Genomic DNA, 25,887 nt, shown 5'->3' with positions numbered 1-25,887 from the left:
TCTTTTTGTTTCTAAAATGAAACTCATTAAGCATTTGTTGGTTCATACAAAAGTACAATTATCTGATAGCCTGATCAGATTTTATATAATCTGATAATGGTGCACCAGTGGCTGGGGGAAAGACTTTTAAATAAACATGGAAGAATTGCTCTATTAAATAACAATTAATTTATCCCCTTGAATCTATCGTTAAACAGACCTCCCACTTCCTTGGCAGCATTTTTAGGAACAGATTAATGAAATCTGGGGAATAATTTGCATATGCAAATTATACACGCAATTACTTTTTTGTAGTCACAGCAGACATAGGTGACGATACAACTGCCTTCGAGTTTTTGCCAAAATGTAAATGGATGTTGTTGGTAAGTTAATGCACAAGTATTCAGCTCCTCACACCCAGAGGGAATGAGCAAGAATGGCAAGGAACTTGAGGACGGAGGCGGCGGCGTTGGTTGAGGATGGAGGCCGTGGTGTTAGTGGAGGACGGAGGCAGCGGTGTTGGGGACTGTGGTCCCTGTGCAGACTCCCTCTGCTTCGGCCGGTCAGGCTGTGAGCACAGGACCCCTCCCCTGATGTGCTTATGGAGGTGCTGATGCACCCAAACTCCACCTCTGAGTCCCAGCAGCCTGTAAACACGGACCAAAAAGAAACAGAAAAAACCTGCCATCAGTCCCGGTTACGTACTGGCTTAGGAAGAGGAAGGCTGGGGAAGAGATGGGGAATGGAGCAGCAGGGGCTGTGGTGGTGCAGGGCTGGCATGGGTGTCATGTGCCGCAGGGGGACATTACTTGCAGCAGCATGGAAGGTCTCAAGAAGAAGTGTTACAGCTTTTTTTGCTGTGCTGGAGAGGTGATCCTAGGACAGGAGCTCTACAATGTGTCAGGGCAGTTTTTGGTTAGAGCTGTAACTTGCAGTCCTTGCAGGGAGGAGCTGGTGCTGTGGATGAGTGAGCTGGGGTTGGTATTTGTCCCCATGGGTGGTACTGTTCCTGTCATAAAGTTGTTGGTGAATTTTTTTCACAGGGCGCCAGGTTTTCTGCAGAAAGCAGAGCCTATACGTCTGCATGCAGTGCCGTGCTTTCACAGGGTCCTTTGCTGGGACCCGCAATGCCCGGAACTGCAGCGTGCACATCCTGTGCTGCATCTGCAGTACATTGCATTTGCTTCAGTGGAGTTGTTCCAATTTATGCCTGAGCAGAATTAGGCCTTCTATGTGGTTTGGATTCAAATTACTGCTTGTCACAGCCACTGTGTAAAGTAATCTGATGTTAATTCATTGGAGTACTATGGATTGTCTATGCTCTCATCTTGTCCTTCACTGTCAAAGAAATATCCTAAACTGAAATGTATCCAGTGCTCATGCACAGCAGCTCCAGCCTCCTTTTCCTGCAACTCAGAGAAAAGGAAAAATCTCTTGTAGTACATACAGTGACCAGAAACTAGGTTGTAAATGGGATATGAACTATAAGGATGTTAAAATAATTCTGTGCCAAAGAAACAGCTTATAAATGCTCCTTGTGAGTGTTATGCACACAACCAGTTAGCAGTAACTACTGGGTTTTAGGCAGCTGGAAAGCATTTGTATATATTAAATGTTTTCAATTGATTAAGTGCAGCCTGTCTGTAAATATCTCTTCTTACCTTGCTTGCTGCTGTACTGTTACTTGTTACACCATGCTATGAACTCTTCTTGCTCTTTGTCTGGTTCCATTTTTCTTTCCCCCAGTCACTTGTGGGTGACTAAAAGTCTTGGAAAATGATAATGGACTGCTACTTGTTTTACAAATCTGCAAGAGCTTTCTATAGAAGGTAAGATGGGACCTGGAAAAGGGTCTGAGTTTGGGGATTGTGGATCCTGTATGTGACCCTTTGAATACATAGGTGAATCTCATTCAGTATGAGAAAAATGTGATTTTGTGCTTTATTACTATATACCTTAAATAGTTTTTTCTAAAAAGTGAAGAACAACTAAATTGAAAAGATGGTTTAAAGCCAAATAGTTAGATACATCTTTGCAGTTATAAGCTCATGCTTTTAAAATTTTAAAAATTCAAGAGAGTTTTTGTATATGTCTTTTCAGACCTTGCTGCTTTTTGCATTATCATTCACATGCCCCTGGCATGCTTTAAGTTGCTTGAATCCCATAAGAATAAAATAATTTTAAATGGCAAAAGGCATGTAAAAAAAATATTTTCCTATTTCATGTTGGAATTAGTCTGATTTGTGCAGGAATGAAAAATGCATTTACTAGAATACGTTGGTAGCTAATAAAAAAGGTAAGTTTTTTGTATTATCTCAGTAAAAATATATGTTATTCTGATCCAACAGTTTCAGTATGCTTTTCTCAGACAAGGACAAGAAAATGGGTATTTCGGATAGCTTTCTTGTGCCCTTTTTGCCCTTTATTTCAGCAATGGGGTCTTGTGGCTTGAGCAGGTAACTAAACCATGTCATTAATGTAACCTAGACTAGTGATGAATTGATTGGCCTTTGGAAAGTAATTTTTAAAAAATAACATTTTTTGTCTCTGAAAGTTATCTGCATGCCTGGAGTTGGAGCTTTGTGAAGGCCAATCAGTTTTTGTAAAGAGCTTTCAGGTTCCTCAGTATAGCAGACTTCAGATGCCTAGTGTTCAGCAGACAGCTCGCAAAATGCAGGGTGTGATAATCTAGACACGATACTCTAAAAATGCTGACTTTGTCGTTACACGTGCCGTGGAGAAAACACCGGTGGGATCATTCATGGGATGAACCTCTGTTTTATCTACTGCATTTAAAACTTCTTTTAAAGATGTTGGCTGGTAGATCCTATATGTCTAAAAGCACTAGTGAATGTGATCCGGTATTTCGGGAGTCAGTGCTTATTTACGTCTTGCATTAGTCCTCGCCCCACTGACCCTCACAAGCCACTCTGTCACCTATCTCCAGGATCTCGCGGAGCAGTTGGTCGTTCAGAATGACCTGGCTCTGGTTTGCTGTAGGCTGAGGTAGGGGTGCTGTCGGATGTACCAGGTTTCTCAAGCTCTCGCTGAATTGCACGCAGAAGCATTGCGGCTGTTGGAAAAAGTGAATCGAGAAGCAAAGCTCCAGCTCATTTTTTGCAGGCCTCTGTAGCCGTTTGCTTTCTTCAGTAGACACTGCATGTTAAGGACTGTAGTAATTGTTTGAAATTATTGAATGTTTCAAGATTTGGATTATTTTGTCTGGTGGAATTCAAGAGTTGCAGCTGGAGTTGAACTGGAGACTCATGCCAGAAATATTCAAATGTAGGGCAAATTTTGCTGCAGTAAGAAAATCTTGGCCTAGGTGATCTTCCCCCAAAGATGAGGATGAAGGAAAAGAGTGCTTCCAAAAGTACCCATGCCTCTGTTTCTGTGCTTTCTAGAAGCACTGAGCAATTACCTGTGTGTGCAGGCAGCCAAGTGCCTCAACCAAATGCTGCGTGCCTGCCTGTGCTTTCATTGTCCATCTGTATAATGAAAATAACCTAGTACTGTCAAATATCTGAAAGCTTGACAAAAGCTGTTCAGCAGGCCGGGAGCTGATGAGCTCTTAAGCTTTTTGAAGCATCTAAACTAACTTTAAGCTACCAGGTGGAGGAGGGCTGTCCCTCAAGAGATGGGAGAGAACAGGGAGCTGTGTCTTCTAGGTGGGTATTATAGGGCTGGGTTGTTTTGGTCAGGAGAAGTAAATAAGGTTCAGACACCAGTATTCATTTAAAAGGTGATGTTGGCATATCGTCTGGATTTAATACATGCTACAGAATGATTCATAAAACGGCACGGAAATGATGTATGTTTATCCAGTACCTTTGGCTCTCAGTGCTATTCATAAAACTGTAAGTGCTCTGCTTCCTTTGAAATGGAGCCTTGACAGCGCATAGGCTTCCCTGCTTCTTGTTAGCATCTCATCTAAGCTAGGTGTGGACAGGGAACCTTTTCATTTCTCCAGTGTCCCAGGGGAAGGACAGACCAGTCAACCTCCCCATTATCCTGCCTACCAGTGGTCCTAGCTATGAAGTTATAAACAACAGTGTTTTTTCTGCAAAAAACCTGATTTTGGATAGGTTGAGGATCTACTATGCAAAGCAGTTCAGTACTTGCTCTATAGAAATCTAAACCACCAGCACTAGAATTCTCCCCCCGACTGTTGTTCAGCCCTTTAAAACCACAACAAATGTCACTGAAACAAGCAATCCCCAAACAAACCCAACATTTTAAGGTAAAACAAGCCCTGGGCAAAACTAAGTAGAGCCTCAGCATTCATTATACATTACAGGATGTTTATTCCTATAGCTGCAGGTGATCTAGGTACTCCATAGCAACAACCTTGAAGCATTTTTATTAAATATTGTATCATTAAAAGGTAATAATTATAGGGACCCTTCAAACATAATTTTAATATTTGACAGATTACTAGAATTTTGGAAACTGAACTTTATTTTTATAGTTACTCTCATGACAAAGATTTTAAACAGAAAACTTTTGCTCTAAAAAAACCCAGCAAACCATTTCCCAAGTGAACACGTGGGGTTTCTTACAACGCCTTTCCGTGCAAGTCCCATCCCAGGTTGAACAGCTACACTGTACTGGAGGCAGCTTTGGGATGGGGCAGCCAAGCCCTTCACGGTGGGGGGAGGTGGCTGCACCGTGCATTGATGCGCTCAGGCCCTGACAGAAAAGCTGAACGAGAACCTAAGCAAAGCTTGTCTGAATTAAGAATTTATATGGAAACCCCTACTAACATCAGCAACCTGGTGACAGTATCTTGGAAAAATCTTTACTTGTCTTACTGTCAAATTAAAAAACACTTCATAGGACCAGTTAGGTTCAGAGTTCAAGTTAAGTGGTATTGACCACCCTTATTGATAGTCCCAGTGAAACAGAAATGGGAGGTTAGTCTAGTGTTTGCATTCAAGACCCAAAGATGCAAAGTCACATGCAGCCTGATGTGACAGTTTTCTGGTAGCCAGTGACAATCCAGAAACTGCCCTCGGGGCAGCTCTGTGATCCTGAGTGGTTTGGTCAGTCATCTGGGATGTAAGAAACTGACTGCGACATTTCTGTAGTGGAACAAAAATAAATGGAGGAACTTCAGATCCTCTCATGAAATAGACTCATTTTCTGCTTTGCTGTGTTACCCGCTAAACTTGTCCTCCTCCATTTGGAAGGCATGGATTGCTCTGCAGCTGGGGATTGAACTGAACGTGGCATGGGGCCATGCTGGAAGAGCACTGCATCCGTCCTGTTAGCTGTGACAAGCACTCCTCCTTGTGAATTAATCTAGACTCAGGAGACTAATTTGGAGACTCAGTGTGAGTAGTTGTGCATATGCAGAACAGCAGCCCTGTGGGTGGCTTGTTGCATTAGCACATGTTTGGTTTTAGTATATGTAAAGCGATGCCAAAGCAAGTCTACGTACCTCCAAGGCCAGAAATAAGATCCTGGTGCTGGGATGTAAGGTGGCCTCATGTAACGGTGATATTAGTGAGGTGATGGAAGGTTTTTCTCCCCCAAATCTAGAAGTTTGGGAAGCAACTGCTGGAGCCGTGTTGCTTCTGAACATGGTGGGAGCCCCTCGGTGGTGCTGGTACTGGCTGAGAGCCGCCTCTGCCTTCCTCTGAAGAGAAGCGGCTCAGGCGAGTGGGGAAAACTCACATTTTGAGGGTGGTTTCTGTGATGGAGGGAATGGGGTCACCTTCCTTTCTGACTTAACTATTGCTCTGTTCATGTCAATTCTTGTCCTATTTCGGCACTAGTGTGCTGGGCAGCTGGCAGAGACGTGAGCACAGATCTAAAGGCTATTGGGTACGTACAGGACAGAGCAGCAGCAGCTGCAGCGAGCAGTGCCCCGAGCCCAGGCCACCCAGCAGTTTCTCAGAGCATCTGCTCAGTGCCTCCCCTGAGAGCTGGTGCTGCGTGGCTGCAGCACCGTGGTGTTGGGAACAAATGGCCCTTCTCATTGACCGAGGGGCTGGTGCTTCCAGAAAGCGTTGCCTGGCCTCAGGGACTGAAATGACCCAGTATAGGTCCGAAAGGCAATGTTTGTGCCAGTATCTGATCCCTCTCCTTGCGCCGTGCTGGCTTGCTCGCAGGCAGAGGCTCTCCCTGTGCTCACGCACCCTGCTTTGGAAACTGTAATTTGATGTCTGTGGGGCAAAAGCAAAGGTCTGAGAGCATCGGGTGAGAATGGCTGTGGCTCTTCCGCAGGCTGAGCCCACCGCATGGACCCAGCCTCTAACAGACCATTTTAGTAGAAAACAAAATAAGGTGCTCTGTAAAGAGAAGTTCAACTGGCTGCATCAGACAAATTTTAATTTAAATGTCTTATAAAGAAATCTCCATCTACTGTGCTGTTACTCATGAGTCCGCAGTTCTCAGCAGCTGAGTTATGGTCCTTTTAGCTCCTCTGGAAAAGTCTCTCCCACCTCAGAGGTGGAGCTGCTGGAGCAGCCCCTGGCCAGGGGTGATCCTGCTCCCCCTCTGCCGCCTCTGGAAATGGCCTCACCATCTGTGGGGCTGGTTCAGACCACTGAATTGGCAGAAAACTAACTTGGGAAACTTTTTAGGCTTCTTCCAGATGAGCAAGTTCACTGACTGGTAGGAAGGGTGTGATTTCCCTGTCCCTCAGGGGTGTTGCCTGCCTGGGAGGCAGGTGGCAGCACGAGGTGAATGGGCAAAGGAGCAGATGCCAAGGTTCAACAGTGTCATCCCCTTTCCAAAACAAGATGGGACTCCTTACTGAAGCAGTATATAGGGATGCTGGGCTGTGATGTGTGTGTTGGTATAATAAAACTCCTTGAGAATGAGAGATGAGGGAGAAATGAGAGGGCATCTTTAAAATCAATGGGAGAATCTGCTGAATGCGATGAAGGTCTTTCACCATAAAAACTAGAGGTGTCGATTAAACCATCAGGCTATTGATACCTTGGGTCCATATGAATCAACAGCAATTTTCTGGTGTAAATTTTTAATTTATTTTTTCTGGTGGCCTGGAGAAATACCAAGCTGCATATGCTAGGTTGGTGCCTTTTTTTCTTTTAATTGATGAGAAAGCAAATGCTGAAATATGCTTTCCTTGCCCAACAACAAAAGAAAGTGTGCTCTCAGCCAGGGCTGCTTTAAAAGAGAAAGTAGATCAAGGCTTAAAGAGAAAGATTAAGAGCATGTTGTTATCAAATGATGATGCAGAAATCTGCATCTCTTAGTTGTCATAAACCCTGGTGCTCTTGCAAACTAAAGCTGCTTTTCCCAAAGTCAGAGGACAGCCTGTCCCTTGTTCTCCTGTTAGACCATGGGTTAAGACTGCTTATCCACATGAGTTTTCTATTTATTTGCCTATGTTGCATCTTGGTGCCATCTAGAAAATGTGATCACAGTTTCTAGTATATTGAGCCTAAAATTTAAAGCTGCATTCTTCCAGCTGGATCAGCTGGAGTGCTGTAGAACTGAAGGCACTCTAGTCTCAGCTTTGTGGAGCCTGTGGTGACAATACAAATGCAAAAACCTTTTGCAGGGTTTGAAATGTTGATTATATTGGTATTATATAGGACATTGGGGACATAAGAGTCATTTGGCATTGACTTCATGCTGGCATATTTATATTCACGTTTTTCTATTTATGATTGTTTAGGAATAGGATCAGGAAATGGATATTGAAACATTACTTGCCAAAAGCAAAGATGACTGAAACAGATGACGTGATTCTTTAGAGCAATTTTGTACAATCAGGGAAAGAAAGGAGTAAAGGAGAAAACCAGTTTACATGTCAGTTCTGTGAACTTTGGGATAGAAAGTCCAGAAAGTAGTGAGAAACAATCTGAAACAGTCAGCAGCATTACTTTATTGTGAGAAGTGATGATGATAAACTTGGCTACAAAGATGATGAGAAATTCTGTGGTGTAAAAGATCACAGTCCAGAGTTACCAGGTTCACTGGACTGAAATCAGAACTTAAAATGGATGCCAGCAGAATCAGACACTTTGGCTCCACAGAAGAAAACTGGGCAAGAATAAAGATTTTTTCATCCAAATGCCATGGCTTCAGTCCCTGGCTCTGGGAAAAACATGCACAAGAGCTCAGTTATTGTTTTCCCTGAAGATGTATTGTACAACTTGATAAAGCACAAGAAATTGCTTTAATTATTAGGGTATTCAGAACAGGGCAAAACACTAGGCTAAAGATAGAAGCATGGGCTGTAGGTCTGGAATGACCTTTTCAGTCACTGTTTTCTGCCCTGACCTGAGAAGCTACGCTGTCATAATCTTTTTGTAATTTACTGTAAAACTAGTTAGGTTTTCCCTTGTTCTGCCCTATTAAGTAGGCTGTTTCAAAACTTTTCTGAGAAGAAACCTTATTTCCTCTTTAAACCTCCATGAAGAGTAATTTTTCAGCCCAGTTCCTTGTGCTGGCTTTTAGATCTCAGGCTAATAACTTTTGGTAGTAGCAACTTCAAGGATAGTTGGGATACTTGATAACTGCTCTCACAGCCTTTGTTTTCCTCAACTAGATGAACCACTTGCTGCTTCCTACTGGAAATACCTCACCTGGTGTGAGACACCTTTTTTACCCACTTCTACGATGGCCTTACAGGTTTGTGCCACCTTCTGGGCTTACTCCTAAGGCGCCTTAGGAAATGGTTGTCATCCGACCACTGCTGAAGTCCTTTCCCTACTGTTTTCCCCACTTACCAGTTCTAGATAGTTCTAGCACATTTTGTTTAAGGAAATTCCAAAGCTCTTTAGCATTCATATTCTTGACTTCAGGAAAGTTTACTTCTCTCAGTTTCCCTTCCTTAGTTTGCCCTTTTGAAATAAAAACCATAGTTATAGACCACCATTTGTTTCTTTTTCCATGTAACTAAACTGGAAGCAAGTTCTGATTACTTAATTCAAATTTATTTTGCATGTGCAACTCTCCTATAACATAGTTTCTAGAAGTCTAAAATAATCTTGTTTGTTGGTTTGATAATTATTTCATAAAGAAATCTGTCAGCTTCCATGTTCAGGAATAACTTTGTCAAATCATTAGTAGAAAACACCGGTTCGTATAAGCAAAATTAAAATTGCTTATGACAGAATTCCTGTTAGTGTTCTGCTCTCTAATAAGAGAGTAGGTTTCAACAGTACTTTATTGGGGTGGCCTCTCTAGAACCTCTCTTCTCATGCTTCTTCCATATTTCAAACAAAACTTCCTATCTTTATCTGTTCTTGCTTATTTCATTATAGATTATTGCATCGTTGATAAATAATTTTACGTCCCCGTAATATTTTCCTTGAACACCTTTTCTTTCTTAAGCGGTAGCCGTAAGTACCTGTATTTGGGTTTGGTTTTAAGTATCTGTATAATATCTGTGTTCACTTACATTAGCAAGTTCCTCTCTTCATTTTTCCGTTCGTTTCTTACGTTATACAAATGACAGCAAGGGCAGGCATGCATTTTAAAGTACACAGAAGTTTCGCATATAAACTTCAATATTTAACATCTGTTGAGCAGTTAAGCCTGGCTGCCGTGATTCCAGGTCTTTATACACTTGTGTGGGTAAGTCAAATGCATCGTCTCACTGGTGCAAAGTGCTTATGCACGTAGGACAACTTATCTATGCAAGTGAAGTAGTTAGATCAGCTAGCACCTCTGGCTAGCACTATTAACCTTGTAGTATGATCTGAGGTGCCCTTAACATGAATAAATCTATCTGTAGTAATTAACTATTTTATAATACTGACCTTGCGGAAAAGCCCATTAAACAACTAAGAGGCTGCAGAAGGATGGTTTGCTGCCTAAGTGCTGTTGAGCTGGAGGAAGCTGTTTTTCAGACAAAAGAAGCAATCGTTCACGCTAGCGTTTGACACTGATCTGCAGGACCAGGGCAGAAGGGGCACGGACGTGGTCTGCAGTTGCCAATATCTTGCTCAGTGCCGTGCAGTGGGTTGTTCAATCTTCCAGTTTTTAGTTATTTGCCTGGGAAACAGAGAATAATGTTTAGCTTTCTCATGATGGTAGCATGTTGGGATTAGTTTCTATAGGCTGCTGAATTCAGTAGATCAGGAGCTTCATAAATCAGGCAATCTTGATGTGAATTGCAATCTGGACTCCTCCTTTGGGACTCCTCTGGAAGGCAAGTACGTTGAGGCATTTTCTCTTGGATTATCGTACAGCAAACCTGCTGTACAAATATTAGCCCACTTAACTTTTTTTAGCATTTTCAATATGTCTTGTCTCTTACAGAGCCTGTTATTCCTGACAAAGCTGATAAAAAAGTTGGGGTCTGAAATACAGGCTGTTTGTTCCTCGTTACAGTTCCTGGGGGCTTGTCCTGGGTTGTTCACATGGCTGTGTACCCCGAGCCCAGCTGCAGGTTGAAAGTGGAGCTGCTGCGCAGTGGTAGAAGTCTCTTGGAAAATATCTGATGTATTAGTTTATATCAAACCATGAAGACTGTTATTCATGCTGTTCCTGGTCTTCATCATCGTGGCTGTCAGCTTGATATCCTTTCTAATCAGCTCGGTAGAAAGGGTTTGAAGCCTCAGGCATACATACATGTGAAGCGGAGAAAGAAGCACTCTGAGCCTGCCTGGTGAGAGTAGCCCTCTCTGTTGGGGGGAGCGAGAGTGAAGGATAGAGATCACATTGAGGTTTTTTATTTTGTTGTTTTTTTTTCTTGTGGAAGGGGGGAAGAAAGGCAGTGGCGTAGCCTTTCCCTACGTTCCATTTTGCTCAACAAAGATTTGCAAACCTGTAACGCACTTTCTTGTCCTAAACTCTAAGGGCAAGTTGAGGTGGCCCTAAGCTTGCCCCTGTGGACTGTTTTGTGTCTGACTGTTATCACCTAGGTCCACTTCTTAGAAGCAGTTTTAATAAGTTTGACTAATTGGAGCCAACTTCTTGACGATCTAAGCTAGTTGATTCTTTTTAGCAAATTTTGTCGACCACAAGAATCTGCCAGCCACCACAAAAGCACGTGGAGTGCTTTCAAAGAGAAAAATGTCAGTCAGTTGCTAAAGGTAAGTTCTTAAATGTGTATTCAGATAAATGGGAATACTGGAAGTATTCCTCAAAATACTTACGCATATACTTAACCTTAAGCATATAAATAATTCCATTAACTTCAGTGGGACTATATATATTTCTAAAGTGAACCACCTGCATGTTTGAGAAGACCAAGCTGTTAGGCTTCTCTGCAAGCAGAACTTTATCCTGTGACTAAGTCTTTGTGTATCACACTGTAAATTTACCCTGAAGCTTGCCATAAAGTCAGTGCTTTTAAAGAGCATATTTGAAGAGCTCCAGTAGAGTCTCAAGGCAGTTGTAATAGTGTGTATTTGATTTATGGCATGCCATTGAATTAGGAGGGTATTTGAAAGGGGATTTATGTTAAAATAATGTAGACAGTGATTTAGAGCATGGATTGTGGCCACAGTATGGGCAAAACAGAAGAGTGTGTTGCAGCAAACAGCTCATTGCCTTCTGCGGAAAAAACACAGAAGTAGAAAATTTGGAGATTGTCATCTTGGCTAAGTACATCTGTCAACTAAAAATACTGGTCAACACATGGCTTTTCAAAGTAAAGATGACTTTCAACAACATTGTGTGTAACCAGCGCTGAGTAGAATCATCAATGAGCTGGAACAGCAATTTGGAAAGGAGAACCATGAAATCAATAAACCAGCTGGGACAATGAGTCCAAGAAATACACATTTCTTGGAAAATGACAGAGCATTCTGGCAATAAGCGCTATAAACGAGAGTAGATCTGAGAATTTTGCCAGATTCTTCAACAATACTGTGATGGCTCCCGAATAGACACATGCCTTGACCTGATGAGTAAACATTTGGGTTTTAGACAAAAATGCAGAAATGAAATCTTAAAATAATAATTCCAGAGCTTTTTTTATAACTCCCTAGATCACTCTTAGTATTGTTTTCATAATTTCTTATTGGAAACTTAAAATGCGAAACATCAGCTGGTATGAATTACCTGACTTTTGGGAAAATGGACTGATGGTAATGATATGGGGCATAATCTGTCTCCTTCAACATGCCTATTCCCTGTCTTCAAGCACAGCCCGTTATGTGGATTTAAAAAAAACCACGAGGCTGTTCTGAAAAATGGAAACATATTATCAACATAACATTGAACTTTACAAATGGACGTCAAAAATATTCATGTATGCAAAGTGAAAAAGCCAAAAATAAACTTGTGTGGGGAGAGAGATGCAGTGACTCATCTGGTAACAAAGTGCATCTAAATGAGCACAAAACGAGCTCACTGGTGCTGCACAAAGGAGCACGCTGCTGGGCCTGGAGGTGCACAGATGGAAATGGCATAACTGCGTATAACTTTTTCGTTTGCATTACTCCATATAATTCTGTTACAAACAGCTGATCTGGGGGTTGCCAAACTTATCCATTGACTTCTTAGTGTTTGTTTTCTTTTTTTTTTTTTTTAATATTAACTCTTGGAAAAACAAAGCAGTAGTGATCCCCAATGTGAGCTTGGGTTGCTGTTCCCTGCTGATGGAATCTGATCAGACAGCTTCACTCATGAAAAGATCATGCATTCATTTTTACATTCTGAAGTCCCAGTGTAAAACTTCCCTGGATTCACTGGGAAAGGCAGCCCTGCTTTCAGTAACAGCAGCCTCCCGAGTGCAGTTACTTGCTCCCTGGGACTGTAAGGTTACAGTGGATAAAACTGATGTGGGACAAACGGCGAGGACAGCGAGGCATATGCAGTGAAATGATGCATGAAATATTAAGGGGGCGGGTGTTTGGCAGCTTCATTAGGAGGCCAGGGGAAGCATTCTGCACACCAAGAAAGGATGAAGGCAACTGTGTCTTGGAAACTTGACAAAGAGACCTTTGTGTTCTCCTCCCTTGTTTGGTTTAGCATCGTCACACTCCTCTCGCTTCCCGAAAAATGCCCTCAGACACAGCAGAGGACCCTGTGTTTCTGTTTGGGTGGATGTGCAGGTCTCCTTCAGTCCCCTACCCCTGACACACTGAATCAGTCTCCTGCTGGATCCACATGGATTCACACAAACTATGGGAGTGGATGGAGGCAGCTCTCCTGCTCTTCTTTCAGGCAGGCTGTATGTTCAGCCAGACACTTCCAGATCAATTATTCTCAAATCTGAATTTACGTACAAGTTAGGGAGTGAAAGATTTTGAAAAACTGAATGAAAGATTATTTTCTTAAAATACAACTTTATTCCAGTGCTCAAGGCTTTATCTGATATCTGTGCCTTGATCCAACAGGGAGAGAGTTGAGGGTAAGAGCACAGAAGATGGAACTGATAAATAAATGGCAAGAGAACTGCACAGAGCGCTGGAAATGGAAAACAAGGAATTACCTGCAAAAAGAAAGAGTCTGACAACTCAGGAATGTGGAAGCAAAAACATGCCAAGGAACATGATTTTGACAATATTGGGGAAAATATCAGAACAGACAAGTTTGAACTGAATGCAGTCAGATCGAGATTAGTTTTTTGGACATGAAGATTGCAAAAAAGGTTTAGTAATACAAACTTTTTACCCCAAAAAAGATTGCAGAGGACATCAAGAAACTGTTCTTTGAAACACAAAATGCTAGTTAACATTCTCAAGGTAATTTATTAGCATCACAGACAGAAAGAACATTTACAAATTGTATTTCATAGATACAAATAGGCAGTAAAATCTAAAGAAAGGCCAAGGACAGAGAAAAACATTTTTTTAAGGTAAATGAATCATGTTGCATTGAAGATATTTTTCTGCTTCTGTGTATATATAACCACTGTTGCTGCTTGCCATATGAAAGCATGCAGTCTCATGCAGAAAAAAAGAAAGTGCAACTTTTTTTGCCAGAGGGCTTTGAGAAATTTTCCACCGCTAGTACACACCCTTTAGGGCTCTCTTTTTCCCAAGCACCAGATAGCTCCATGATGTTTCTGCAGAGGTAAATCCCCTACATTAGCTGAAGACAGCAGCAGAGGAAACTCCCTTGCAGGCCACAGGTCAGCCAGCGCTTGCCCCGGGTTTTGAGGGTCTTATTTACTCTGCAGTCCAGCTGCAGGACATGTGTTTGCAATACAGCTTCTTCCAAAGCTGTGAGGAGATTGTAAATTTTGGTTTTAAGGTATCAAGAAAAAGATTCTCTGTTAGCACATATTTCCATGGCCTGGTTCTGCAAATGCTTCCCCTTAGATGCTTAACTGTGAACACAGTCGCTAGGAAATAGTGGAGGAATTGCCTGAGTACCCTTGCTCGTCTGTAGTTAATTCACTTGGGTTTAGTATAGGTGGTTATGTTAATTGCAGGATGGGTTTAGCTAAAGAGTAGCTACAGTAGCAGAACCCTGCACTGCCATACTTCACTGGTTATTTCCAATTACGCGTATTTCGTGTGTGTGGACTATGGCAAATGGGCTGAGGGATGCTGATTTGTTGCATTCATTAGAGGGTAGTTTCACTAATTCTTTGGTTGCAGGGAGTGAAAACTTGAAAATATTTGGTTTGAGAAATGCAGAGAAGGTGCTCTCCTTGTTTCCGAATGGGTCCAAACCAAAATAGGTTAGATAAATATCTTTATGTTTACTGGCAGTGGGTGACTGTGTTCCTCTGCTGTATAACTGTGTGATTAAAGAAGACTCACTGTGGATAATGCCCAGATTTGTTGAAAATATTGTTTGACTTCTTCAGCAGGCCAGAAATCATCTTACAATAAAGTATAACATGTTATTACTTTAGTAAATTATTTCTCTGGGTTATGGCTGTTGCAAGTTGATAACCACATGATGAGAAATTTAAATTTTTCAGTGATAACATTTAACGGAGGCAGTCTCATGGAAACAGCAGAGGGAATCACAAGCATTTGGGTAAGTTCATGGGTGCTACATTTAGAGTATTTCAAGCACCTTTTACCATGTCCATTATAAAAACATCTTCTATGACATAAGTAGATGGATAGCACAATTTGTATGGTACATAATTTTAATACATGCTGTAGATTATAAAACTGAAAATAAGTCACATCACACCAGAATTGCAGTCTCCAGGCTAAACTAGGAGATTGTTAGAGGTCCTACAGTTACAAACAGGTTTTATTCACTTAACTAGTGCCTGAAAATATCCTATAGTTTTGCTTTGGAAAACAGATCAAGGAATTTTTTCTTCTTTTTCTTTTTTAATTAACTGTATTGAATTATGGATTAGACCTAATTGTCATCCCAAGCTTATAAATTGAAGCAAGAAATGTCTTTTGCAAGATTCTGCCTGTATTTTGTAACACATGTGAAGAACTCTCATATGGATTAGATCTCCTGAGTTTGCTAGTGGCTGATGTATGTCCTGTGAAAAAGAAAAATGACACATTGTTTTGTAAAACTATTCCCTGTGCCCTCCCACTTGCCAAGCATACTATGCGTTATTTGAGGGGAAAAAATTGTTGTGCAAAATATTCTGTAATTTAGTAGGAAAAGTGGAACAAATGATTGCAAAATTGATTGTGTCTGTAATGGACATACTTATATTAAGTGTAAACGCTGGTACCAGGAATATTTGTTAAGCTCTCCAGAATATTTTCACTTGGCATGTTTCAGATTTGACTGGTTTGTACTCTATGGAACAGGCCCAGCCCTGATTAACATACATAAATTGAATGTTAATAATCAATACCAGATGAGATGAGCAAACTGTGAAGAGCTGAACGATAACAGCTTTCACAACGCTTTTTGAAATGCACATCAGTAATGCTTCACCATAGAAGCCTGGAAACAAAATACCATTTTAACAGCTGGCGTCAAAGAAACTTAGGAGATTATAGAGCAGAAGGAACATGCCCTTGAACTATCTGATATAATGCAATTACATGCTAGTGTGCAAAAGGTCCACGAATGATATTTTTAGTTTGTTTTTCAGGAAATTGTAACAGAAATAAAGAAGTTGATCCTTGGAAATGAGGATTTCAAGACTATTATATTTCAGTATAGTCCATCAGATCTCATGTGTTGCTAATGCCAGTATTCGGATAGAAACATTCAGACATCAACTGCTTCAGGAGGTGGTAGTGATGAGGAGGTAGTGATCCCTACTTCTTCGGGGTCAACATCAAATTCAGGACTTAGAATGATGCTCTTCTGCTTGATATCTCAAGCTCTTGTCTTGGAGGCTGTGTCTCATCATGTCAATCTATGTTGTCCTGTCAACTGCAGCTGCACCATAGCTCTAGCTGTGTTTCCTGCTCACAATACAGTGTGCATGATGAGGTTTCTCTTTCGTATCGCATAACATGTTTGCAGGGATATTTGGGGTCTAAACATGTGTGCACAAAGTTTAATTTTTGTTTTATTCTATTTGAGTGCCTCTTTATCACAGATAAAGTTTGGCATTCATAGAGAACTTCAAACACCCTGATTGCTGCTAGAATGGTAACAGGGCTGTGCACAACCAACCCTGGACATTTCTGGAGCGTACTGAAGGTATTTTCTTGAAGCAGGTGATCAATGAACTGATTACTGGATGTGTTACTTGCAGACAAGGAAGAACTGGCTGAAAAGGTGATCATCAAGAGCAGCCTTGGCTGCAGTGATCGTGAGACTTGGCAAGTTTCCATGGCAGACAGACTTGGAGGGAAAAGGGGCCCAGGAGAGCAGGTCAACCTTCAAGGACAACCTCCTTAGAGCATAAGAGTAGTCCACTGCAATACGCAGAAAGGAAAGCAAGCACGGCAGAATGCCAGCATGGATGAAGAGGGTGCTCCTGCCTGAGCTCCGATGCAGAAAGGAAGCACAGGGGAGGAGGGAGCAGTGGCGGCTGCCCAGGAGGCGCACAGAGACCCTGCCTGAATGTGCGGAGAAGGAATTGCAAAACATAAAGCTCAGCTGAGATGAAATTAGCAAAGGATGCGAAGGGCAACAAGAAGGGCTTCTGGTGCATATGCCTGGAAACTGTGAGGAGTGTCAGCCTCAGTCCAGTGACACTCAGCAAGTCTTGTGATGAGGCAGGTTCAAGGTCAAGCTAGGAAACCAGTTCGGCGGGCCAGGGCCAGGGCCAGGATCGGGGGTGTGAGACCTGGCACACTGACACAGCTGCGGCACAGCTGCGTGGGGCTCAGGCAGGGAGCAAGCACAAGAGCCTCAGCTTGAAAGCAGCTCCCAAGGGATGGAGGGGCAGGCAGGCCCTTGCTCAGGCTGCCTCTAGCTTTCCTCCCGACAAACAGCTCAGCTCAGCAAAAAGGCTGACCTTGAACTCCATCGACTAACTCCTGAACCAGCTAAAATCCTGGAAGGGGGCGTTCGCTCAAGGCCCCGATGCGATACAGGCTGGGGATCCACTGGCCAGAAAGCAGTGCTGCAGAACAAAACTGGGGGGACCTGGTGAAAAACAAGTTTAATGTGATTCAGCAAGATGCCCTCGCGGCAAAAGAAGGCTGACTGAACTCCAGGCTCTATCAGCAAAAGGACAGCAGCTGCTGAAGGGAGGCCATTAGTCCCTCTGCTCACTCTGCCCAGTGCTGGGCACCCTGTCACAAGGAAGACACTGACGTACTGAAGCAAGTCCAGGAGGGTTAGCGAGGTGGTGTGTGGCTGGAGCTCGTGGTGAAGGAGAGGCTGGGCGAACAGGGCTTGTCCAGCCCTAGGGAGGGGCAGCCTCAGGGGGAAGCCCCTTGTACGCAGCTGCTGAGGGGAGGGGGCAGAGAAGGCGGAGACAGGCTTTTCTCCAGGTGCACAGTGGGAGGACAAGAGGCAGTGAAGATGGGATGGAACATGAGAAATTCTGACTTGCTATAGTAATTGAATTTTTTGCTGTGAGAGTGCTCAAACACTGGAGTGAGCAGGTTGCCCAGGGAGGCTGCAGTACCCTCCTCCCCTGGGGATGCTCAGCACCAGCCTGCTCTGAGCAGGGGCTGGGCAAGGTGGCCTCTGGAGGGCCCTTCCCACCTGCCTGACTGCCCGTGGCACGAGGTGCTTTGGTGCAGCGTCAGAGCGCAAGCTGCTAGGACAGCACAGGGAGGTTTGCACTCAGCAACGCTTCTGATCCCAAGGAACACGTACACGTTGCTCTTCTCCAACACCTCTTAATAACATAGCGGAGTACGGAAGAAACCCACTTTCTAATGGAACTATTGAGAAGAGCAACAGATGGGGAATTCTGTGCCAAATATCAGTGTGATTTAATTTCTGTGTTTGCCTGAGACTCTGAGAACAAAATGGCCTGATCCTGTGACAGACTTAGACTGACATTTGAGAACAGCCGAGTACCCTACGCACCCTTTTACAGCTGTGAGGAGTGAATTACACCAGTGAGGTGGCTGCACAGGGTAGCTGCTGCCGTCTTTCTGAACCCTCTGAAATGCCGGAGAGTAGCGAGTCCTACCGGCCTGTGCTACAGTGGCTCTGCAGCCGTGGTGGCTGGGGTAGGCAGTGAGACCAGCTGCAGCAATGGAAGCCGCCGGCTGCGTGGTGCTGAGTGGCGCTGAGCGGAGCAGGGCCGTACTCTCCCACGGACAGCCCACTGGCCTTGCTCCTCCTCAGCCGCTGCTGCTTCCAGTTTCATTGTGGTCGGATATTAAACTCAGTAATTTCTTCAGTAAGCATGCCAGTAATCATGAGCTAATTACTGCAGATTACGCTCACACCTGTTGTGCTTCAAATCTCTCAGTCAGTTTTGTGCCTTCGGTATCTGACCCAGTGGTGAGTCAACATCGGCAAATACATACAGGAACCCAGAACCATTTGTCTGAACTGTTTGTAGTTATTTAGCACTAAGACAACAGGGTCAATCACCCTGACTCCTCTGAATGAAGAAACCTGCAGATGTGTCCAACGTTTCAGTGATTTACCTGGAATCCAATTGCAGCAACAGAAGTGTAGGAAGTCTTCCTCAAAAAACTTGCTCTATACCTCCATCAGGATTCATACATTGCACAGGGATATAGTTTTTCCTTTATAGAAAAAAATATTAATCCACTTTATATTAGAAGAAATTTGCCTTTTCCTAAGAAGAAAGGTTGGCATTACTGAATTATCTGATGCAAATAATTATGAGCAAAGCACCCACAACAAAACATGAAGGCAAACCTCTGGCCAAGGAGGCTGGCGCTGTGGGCTCCCCGTTATGTCAGCCACAATGTTAGAAGGGGGTTAGGGATATTCTGCAGGATATTCTGATAGGGGAAACTGTACGGTGCTTTGTAATCTTTTTATGCAAGTAAATTAAAAACCACACCGTCTCTATTGGCTATTTATAAATTAAATACTGTTTGTAGAGCTGAGAAACTGACTTTTTTATTAACCAGTTTCCATAAAAAACATCTGTTAGTATATACTCTTTCGTAAGAGTATATGCCAGTGCATACAGAGGGCCTTAATCCATGGCAAATAAACAGCTGGAAACTGTTCTTTTAATATTTAGTATCACTTGATCTACTGTTTAGATTTTTTTTTTGGTAGACACAGCAGATGGTTTCCAAAACAGTTTACAGACTTCTAACACATCCTCATTTTAACGAAGTTAAATTCCTAATTTTATGTACGTTTGGCCTTACCGCACAAAGTCCACATTCAGAAGACTACCATAGTATGAAATTTTATGACTGATAACAAAAATCAGTTTCTTGCTGCTTTGAATAGAACTTTTAAAAAAAATAAATTTCAAATATGGAAAAAAAAATCTTGCACCATGGTAATTTTAATGAGTATCAGATTGATCAGGTAGCCTACAACCTGCAGCATTTAAAATATACATTTGAGAAGTGTGAGTATATCCTTGCCTAAACAGAACTGAATTTATTCAGCAAGAAAGTGTTCAATCGGGTATGAAACTTTGACTTGCAAATGACTTGAATGAGTGATTTCCTTCTACTGAATACATGCATATCGAAAGATACTGCCTGACCCTGCTGCTAAAAAATTAATCCTTGAGAAAACTATCTGCTGGGCTGAAAAAAAAATATCTCCACAATAATCACTAACTGTGTGAAAGAATTGGGCATATTCCCTTGGTGTTGCCATCTCAACCTTTCTTGGAGGGATTTTTTTTATGCAAAGAAGAGAACACTTTCTTTCTTCAGTCTTTTGTTTCTTTGAACTTCCTAACAGGGAGGCCAGTTGCAAGGTGTCCGACTTGCATCTAAACTGAAGCTGGGCAAAGACCACCACTTGTTTTCAAACACTCCTGTGAATAACTAACATCCTCCAGAAAGCATGTGGTGTTTGCAGGCTGAAGGCTGGATTTGGGCAGCAGAACTGAAAGGCGGCTTATTCTACTGTTGGATTCTGCCAGCTGTCATGTCTGAATAAATTAGAAATCCACCCAAATAATATTCTGAATTGTCTACAAATGGAGGATAGTATACATGGACATATTACTTATCTTTTATTTCTAAATTTACATCCAAACCACTGGTAAGACATTAGGACTGCATAGGTAAGGCAAATGTCTCATCAAACCTTAAAAAAGCTTTTAAATACTTACTTAGGTACATAACATCTTCTGTAGATCCTGGTGCAAATCTAGCTAACAAAAGGTATTGTGGATCAGACTGTGAGGATTTGCAAATACTAACAGTAAACCAAGTGCTGAGCTAATACAGCCATATTGTAAACATTTAAACTTCTGAGTGTCTTAACTCTTAAAACTCTGTAGTCTGAATTGATATTCATAGAAGTTCCTCTAGCTTCTTTGTTAAACTTGCAATTAAAGCTGACCTGATTAAGCAGACCTGCTTTCTCAGTCTTGCTGGTACGCCGCATTGATTGGAAAGCCTGGGAATCCTCATTCCTATCCAAGCAGTGATGTCTCCCCGGGAGTTCACAGATTAATTAATGAGCGTGCTTACCTGTGTGTTTGGGCAGATTAGCCTTTGCGTATAGCATGGCTGAAGAGACGAGAACAGCTACTGGCATGCTGCACCCCATGTAGCATAGCATACATAGCCTTCACACAGGAGTCCTACCAGCCACATCTACACCTTTTCAGAGTTTCACCTTTGCTCGTGTTTTCCTTAAATCATCATCTGTTCTTAAGTAGGAAAACTTAAGCTTCTTACCTTGTTTTTTTGAATTAATAACATTGAAAGATGAAAAAAGATGTTTGGATGGATTATGCAAGGAGTCAATGAATATGTACAATATTTGTAGGCATGTATTTACTATATACATTTAGGTAAAAAACTTCACAGGCTTCTTGAAAGAGACCTATTTTAAATCAGTGACTATTTTTAAAGAAGCTGAATTATGAAATGACCTGAAGCAGGTATCCAGTGTTTCTTAAAGGTAAAAGTATTTTTTCTTTTCAATATTGTCTTATGATGTTTTTATGGCTAAGAAGTCTAACAGGGAAATTGATGCTTGTGAATTTGCAGGGTTGGAGAACTTTGCATAGGCAGGTTACATTGTTACTTATTTATAATTTGAGACGAGTATGTGTAACGTTCAAACAAATGGATAAAATAACCTCAAATCCCATTAAAAGGAACAGCAAACTCTCAGTGAGGTCGGTATTCCATTCTGCTTTCCAAGCCTGTGAGGTCTGACAGGGTGATCATGTAGTAGGAGATGTACTGATAGCCACTGACTTGACAGTATATAAAAAAACTATAACTTGTTGGAAAGAATGAGGACTAGAAGTGATCCCAGTGCAAACAGACCCAGTGGCAAATGAAGAAGCAAATGAAGAAGAATGGTACAAGGTATAAATTGCTGATCATATGAACATCTTCCAAGAAATATTTTGCTATAACCATACAATGGGAAATTGCACAGTTTTTGATTTTGCCATTTTTGACAAACCCATTGCTGTTCTCAGGGGAAAATATCTTTTTCAGCAAGCTCTGCTAACCATGTCCTGAAGGAAATCCCTTTACGGGTTTCAGCAGCATTTAAGAGGAAGACTACTTTTATTGGTAGTATGTTTTACTATTAAATGAAATGTACCTGGCCAAGAAGGACTTCTGTAATACTTAAGATACCTTAATTCACAATATGTGTGCTCCAGCTTATGGAGGTGATGGGAGCTCTCTTCTACCTCAGAACAGGATAGCAAAGGAAAAAAAAAAAGCTTTGCTGGAGTTGCTTGGGGCGGGAAGTGTAGACCTGTACAGAGTCGGATTCAGTCAGTGATCCCTAACCCCCCTGTTATTTCATAGGGTTGCCTCTGAGGGCAAATTCTGTTCCCTGTGCTCCCTGTGAATCTCTGCACAAAGCATGCACGCTTGCAGTTTGCGTTGGGAGGACTCAGTTTCCCCCATACGCTTAACAGAGTCCTCCTTGTCTTCAGAGGCTTTGTGCCCTGCCCTTCCCTCTTTCCCTTTCACCTTCTCGCTGCCAAAGGAAAATCAATAAATGGGTGTACGTAATGGTTTCAACTTTAAAAAAGTAATTGGATTCTCAGGGAACTTCTCTCCCTTGCTTCACCATTTGCAAGCAACATTATGTGTGGTCATTTCTTGTCTGTTTCTCATATCCCTTTTGGAGATCCTAACCATGCTTTGCATCACTTTTATAGACCCAAACCCACATGGTTTTGATTTGGCAGAGAATGGCAGACTGCTCCATAGTAGGAATGATGTGTATGCTTGGTTTTGGATCTTGTTTGGTGTTTTTCAACTACATCTCCCATTGTTTCCATATTGAATTTGGTTGTAAACTAAAAAGTATGCTACACATTCTGTTATGTCGATCCTTGAGATGAAGCTGCCCTGATGGCACTTTCATCCTCCTCTTATCTGATTCAGATGAAGTAGAATTTTGGGCATTTTCAATCCAGCCTCTTACTGCAAAGCACTAATCATTTTGGGAGAAAATTGAGACTTGTAGGTCGAATTCAGATTACATCGAGACCTCTTTTACTGACAGCACGTAAGTGCTGAATAGTGTCTGTAAATCTGTATCAGTGTTCAGATTCCTTTACAATATTACAGTACTACAAAGATAACTAGTGAGTATTCACCACTGACAAACTATGATTAAGACTAAGAATCTTCATCTTTAAATTACCTGTTTTTCAGTTGCTTGTATTTATAAAATAAGTGTTTATCACCTCCATATCCTGCAAGCCCTTTTTATATCATTCCCTGTGCTTTTTTACAGGATATTTAGGCAGAGTTCAGCCATTTTCATGTTATGCAAAGCATAAAGAAAAGGGCTTTGTGTCTTCTGGATTACCTGGTAGAACAGTTGACTTTGAAAAGCCCAAATATCATTTACTTCATGTTTCTAATTTGGAAAGGAAAACCAAAGAGTAAAGAAAAGGCAAACTAGACTTTTCAGACTTCAGAATATACTAAAGTATATTAGGTTTTTCTTTCAAATTCTTCGGCCTCAACCCTTTCCCAGTGAAGGGCTGAAAACCAGGCAGCAGCAAGCGGTGGTTTTGAATAGCAGCCCCTTTCCTAAAACACGATCTTCCACTAAAAGGTGCTGTGGTTGCAAAACAGTTTTGAAAACATGAACTAAGCGTCACCTGGGCATAGATGTCTGCTTAAGTTTTCAGAGTCAGAAATAATAGCTCTGAGAGATGTGAGTCTCATCTCAACAGGGTTTGCTCTCGTATGCGTTCTATTTTATACGTGAACTTTCTCTACTCCTTCTGTTCTTCCAGGCAGGAGAGGTTTAATCCAGTCAATATACTCTAGTGACAAGGCACGTATTTACTTTGGGAAAGAAACCCTACCTATTTTTTCTCCAATTATGATAAAATAAATTCCAAGGGACCTGGTGGTCATATCTGCCAAGACAGACACCAAGCCAAGAGACCGACTGGAATCGCCCAGTAGATCAGCCTGGTGGGCCGCCAGATTACTCTTCTGTCTGTAAAAGTGGCAAGCATCAGCAGCTTAAGAGAAGAGAGAAACAAACTCACAGTAGGCTTATTAAATATTTAGTATAATCCAAAACAAAGATTTACTGAAATTCTGAAACACAGCACTATTTTTTTTCACTTTCTGGTACACTTCAAATGGATTTTTTCCACAAACCAACCACCTCAATATTTGGATAATCATTCAGCTAAAATACTGGCCATTTTTTTCAGCAAAGACTTTCAAATTCTGTGTGCTTTACAGTATGCACATGGGGAGAGGTGAAGGGCGGAAGGGAGGCAGAGAGGCAGACATACAAAGACTGTGACTGTCCCCTCCTCCCCACAGGTGCTTTCTCTGTAGCCAGCTTCAGTTGCTGAAGCCCCTTTGGTTCTGCAACCCCCCTGTGTGCAGGATGCAGCCCGCCTGCCACGGGCACCGCAGCGGAGCAGCTTGGGGCTGCGGCAGGAGGGTCCCTGCCTCGCTCTTCCCATTGCGCAGGTGGAGCAGGGCCAGGCATTTCTCCCCTCTCTCTTGGCCCTTTGGTTCAGATGGATCCTATCAGAGAAGTTAAATTTAACAGCGGGCAAGGTAAAGCTGCCTGCTTCAAGGGCCTTGCATGGTATACAAAAATACACATTTGACGATTTTTTCTAACCCCCCCCCCGAGCTATATGAACTGCATTAAGGATATAAACCCCCAAACAATTCCATTTACTTCAGTGGGAGCTGCAAATACTGGCTGTTAAAACAAGCCAAGAATTATTGTAAAATGAAGGCTGGGAAAGTAAGTACTTGAAAACCATGAAAATCCCAGAGCTAAGGTTTCTGCTGCAACATTCAGTCATTTTCGCTGCACATCTATACATTTTATTATTATTTAATATATATTCTGTGAGGTGTGTAGGATGTGTAATGAAGCCAAAACGATATTGCTTTGGAAACGCTAGTATCTGTAATTTCCTGACTTTTGAATATTTGAATTTTCGGCCTCAGTAATGTACTAATGCTGTTTTATGTGTTTCATATATAATTGGCTTGAATTTTTTTCTTCTTTTTAACTGGTGATACGATGATTAGTTTCTGGAGTAAGAGCGAAAAGAACGACGTGTTTTCTTTGGCCCAGTACCGCAGAATCTAGTTTATGCATTTTCTCATTGCGATGATACTATACTGGTGAGGGAAGCTTGGTGTAGGTGGGAACTTGGCTGCTCGGTGCCTCGCTGATGACTGGGACTTGGAAGCCTCTCAAGGATGGTGTTACTTTTTCTTCCTCTGCAGCCTTGCTGGAAACACTCGAGGGTACGAAGCTTTTCATGTGTGTTTATGGGACAGTGTGTTTACTCCGGCGCCTTCCCCCCCCCCCCGCCTCTCCAGCAGTTTGGGAGGCCTGTTTAGCACTTGATAAAAATAAAAACTAATCAGATTACTGCAGGTTAAATTAACATGTATGACCTTTAGCACAGAAAGCTCCACTTCCCTGCTGCACATAGAGAACGTCCGAAGGACGTTAAGATGCTGACATTAACGCGCTTGCCAGACCCATCTGAGGAGCCTCTTTGGCAGCAGGTGACGGTGTCCGTGAGGGACAAGGCGGCCGGTGCGGCCGTACCAGTGCGCTGCCCGACACACGGCCGAGGGGCCTCCGCCCCGACCGGGCCCGCCCCGGCCCGGCCGGGCGCACCCGGCTCCCCGCGCACCTGCCGCGCCGCGCAGGCCCCGCACGCCGCGCCCCGGGGCAGGCCCCGCGCCCCCCGCCGCCGCCCGCTCGGCCCTGGCCCTCCCCCGCCGGGCTCAGGTGACACCGGCCCCGGCGGCTCCCCGGGCCGCCGCGGAGCTTCCTGGTTCCCAGAAGGTGCCGGAGCGACCGCAACAGGAACTGAGAGACGGGGGGAGGAGGCGGTGCCGCCGCTCCGCTGCAGTCGCGGCCCGAGCCGGGGGAGCGGAGCAGCCATGGGCCGGCGCCCACCGCCGCGGCGCTGAGCCGCCCCCGCCGCCCGAGGCAGAGGGGCCGGCGCTGCCCCCTCGCCCTTGCCGGGCGGGGCGCTTGTCCCCGAGGGGCGCTGGAGCAGCCGCCGGGGGCCCGCGATGTGACCATGGACAGCAGGTTCAA

General features: G+C 43.0%; 1 protein-coding gene across 4 annotated transcripts in view; it reads left to right on the top strand.

The window, feature by feature from the left end:
- Positions 1–25,887, top strand: part of DENND1B (DENN domain containing 1B) — a 199,339-nt gene that overhangs the window by 6,740 nt on the left and 166,712 nt on the right. For all 4 annotated transcript variants that reach the window (XM_080406489.1, XM_080406490.1, XM_080406487.1 and 1 more), the window contains exon 1: positions 1–25,887. This exon is cut by the window's left edge. In XM_080406489.1, coding sequence (XP_080262615.1) covers positions 25,871–25,887 — 17 coding nt within the window. In that variant the 5' untranslated portion in view covers positions 1–25,870.

The sequence above is a fragment of the Falco punctatus genome (genome assembly GCF_963210335.1).
Source record: "Falco punctatus genome assembly, chromosome: 11".
NCBI lineage: Eukaryota > Metazoa > Chordata > Aves > Falconiformes > Falconidae > Falco > Falco punctatus.
Note: the sequence above shows the minus strand (reverse complement) of the source record. Positions and strands in the feature narration are given on the sequence as shown.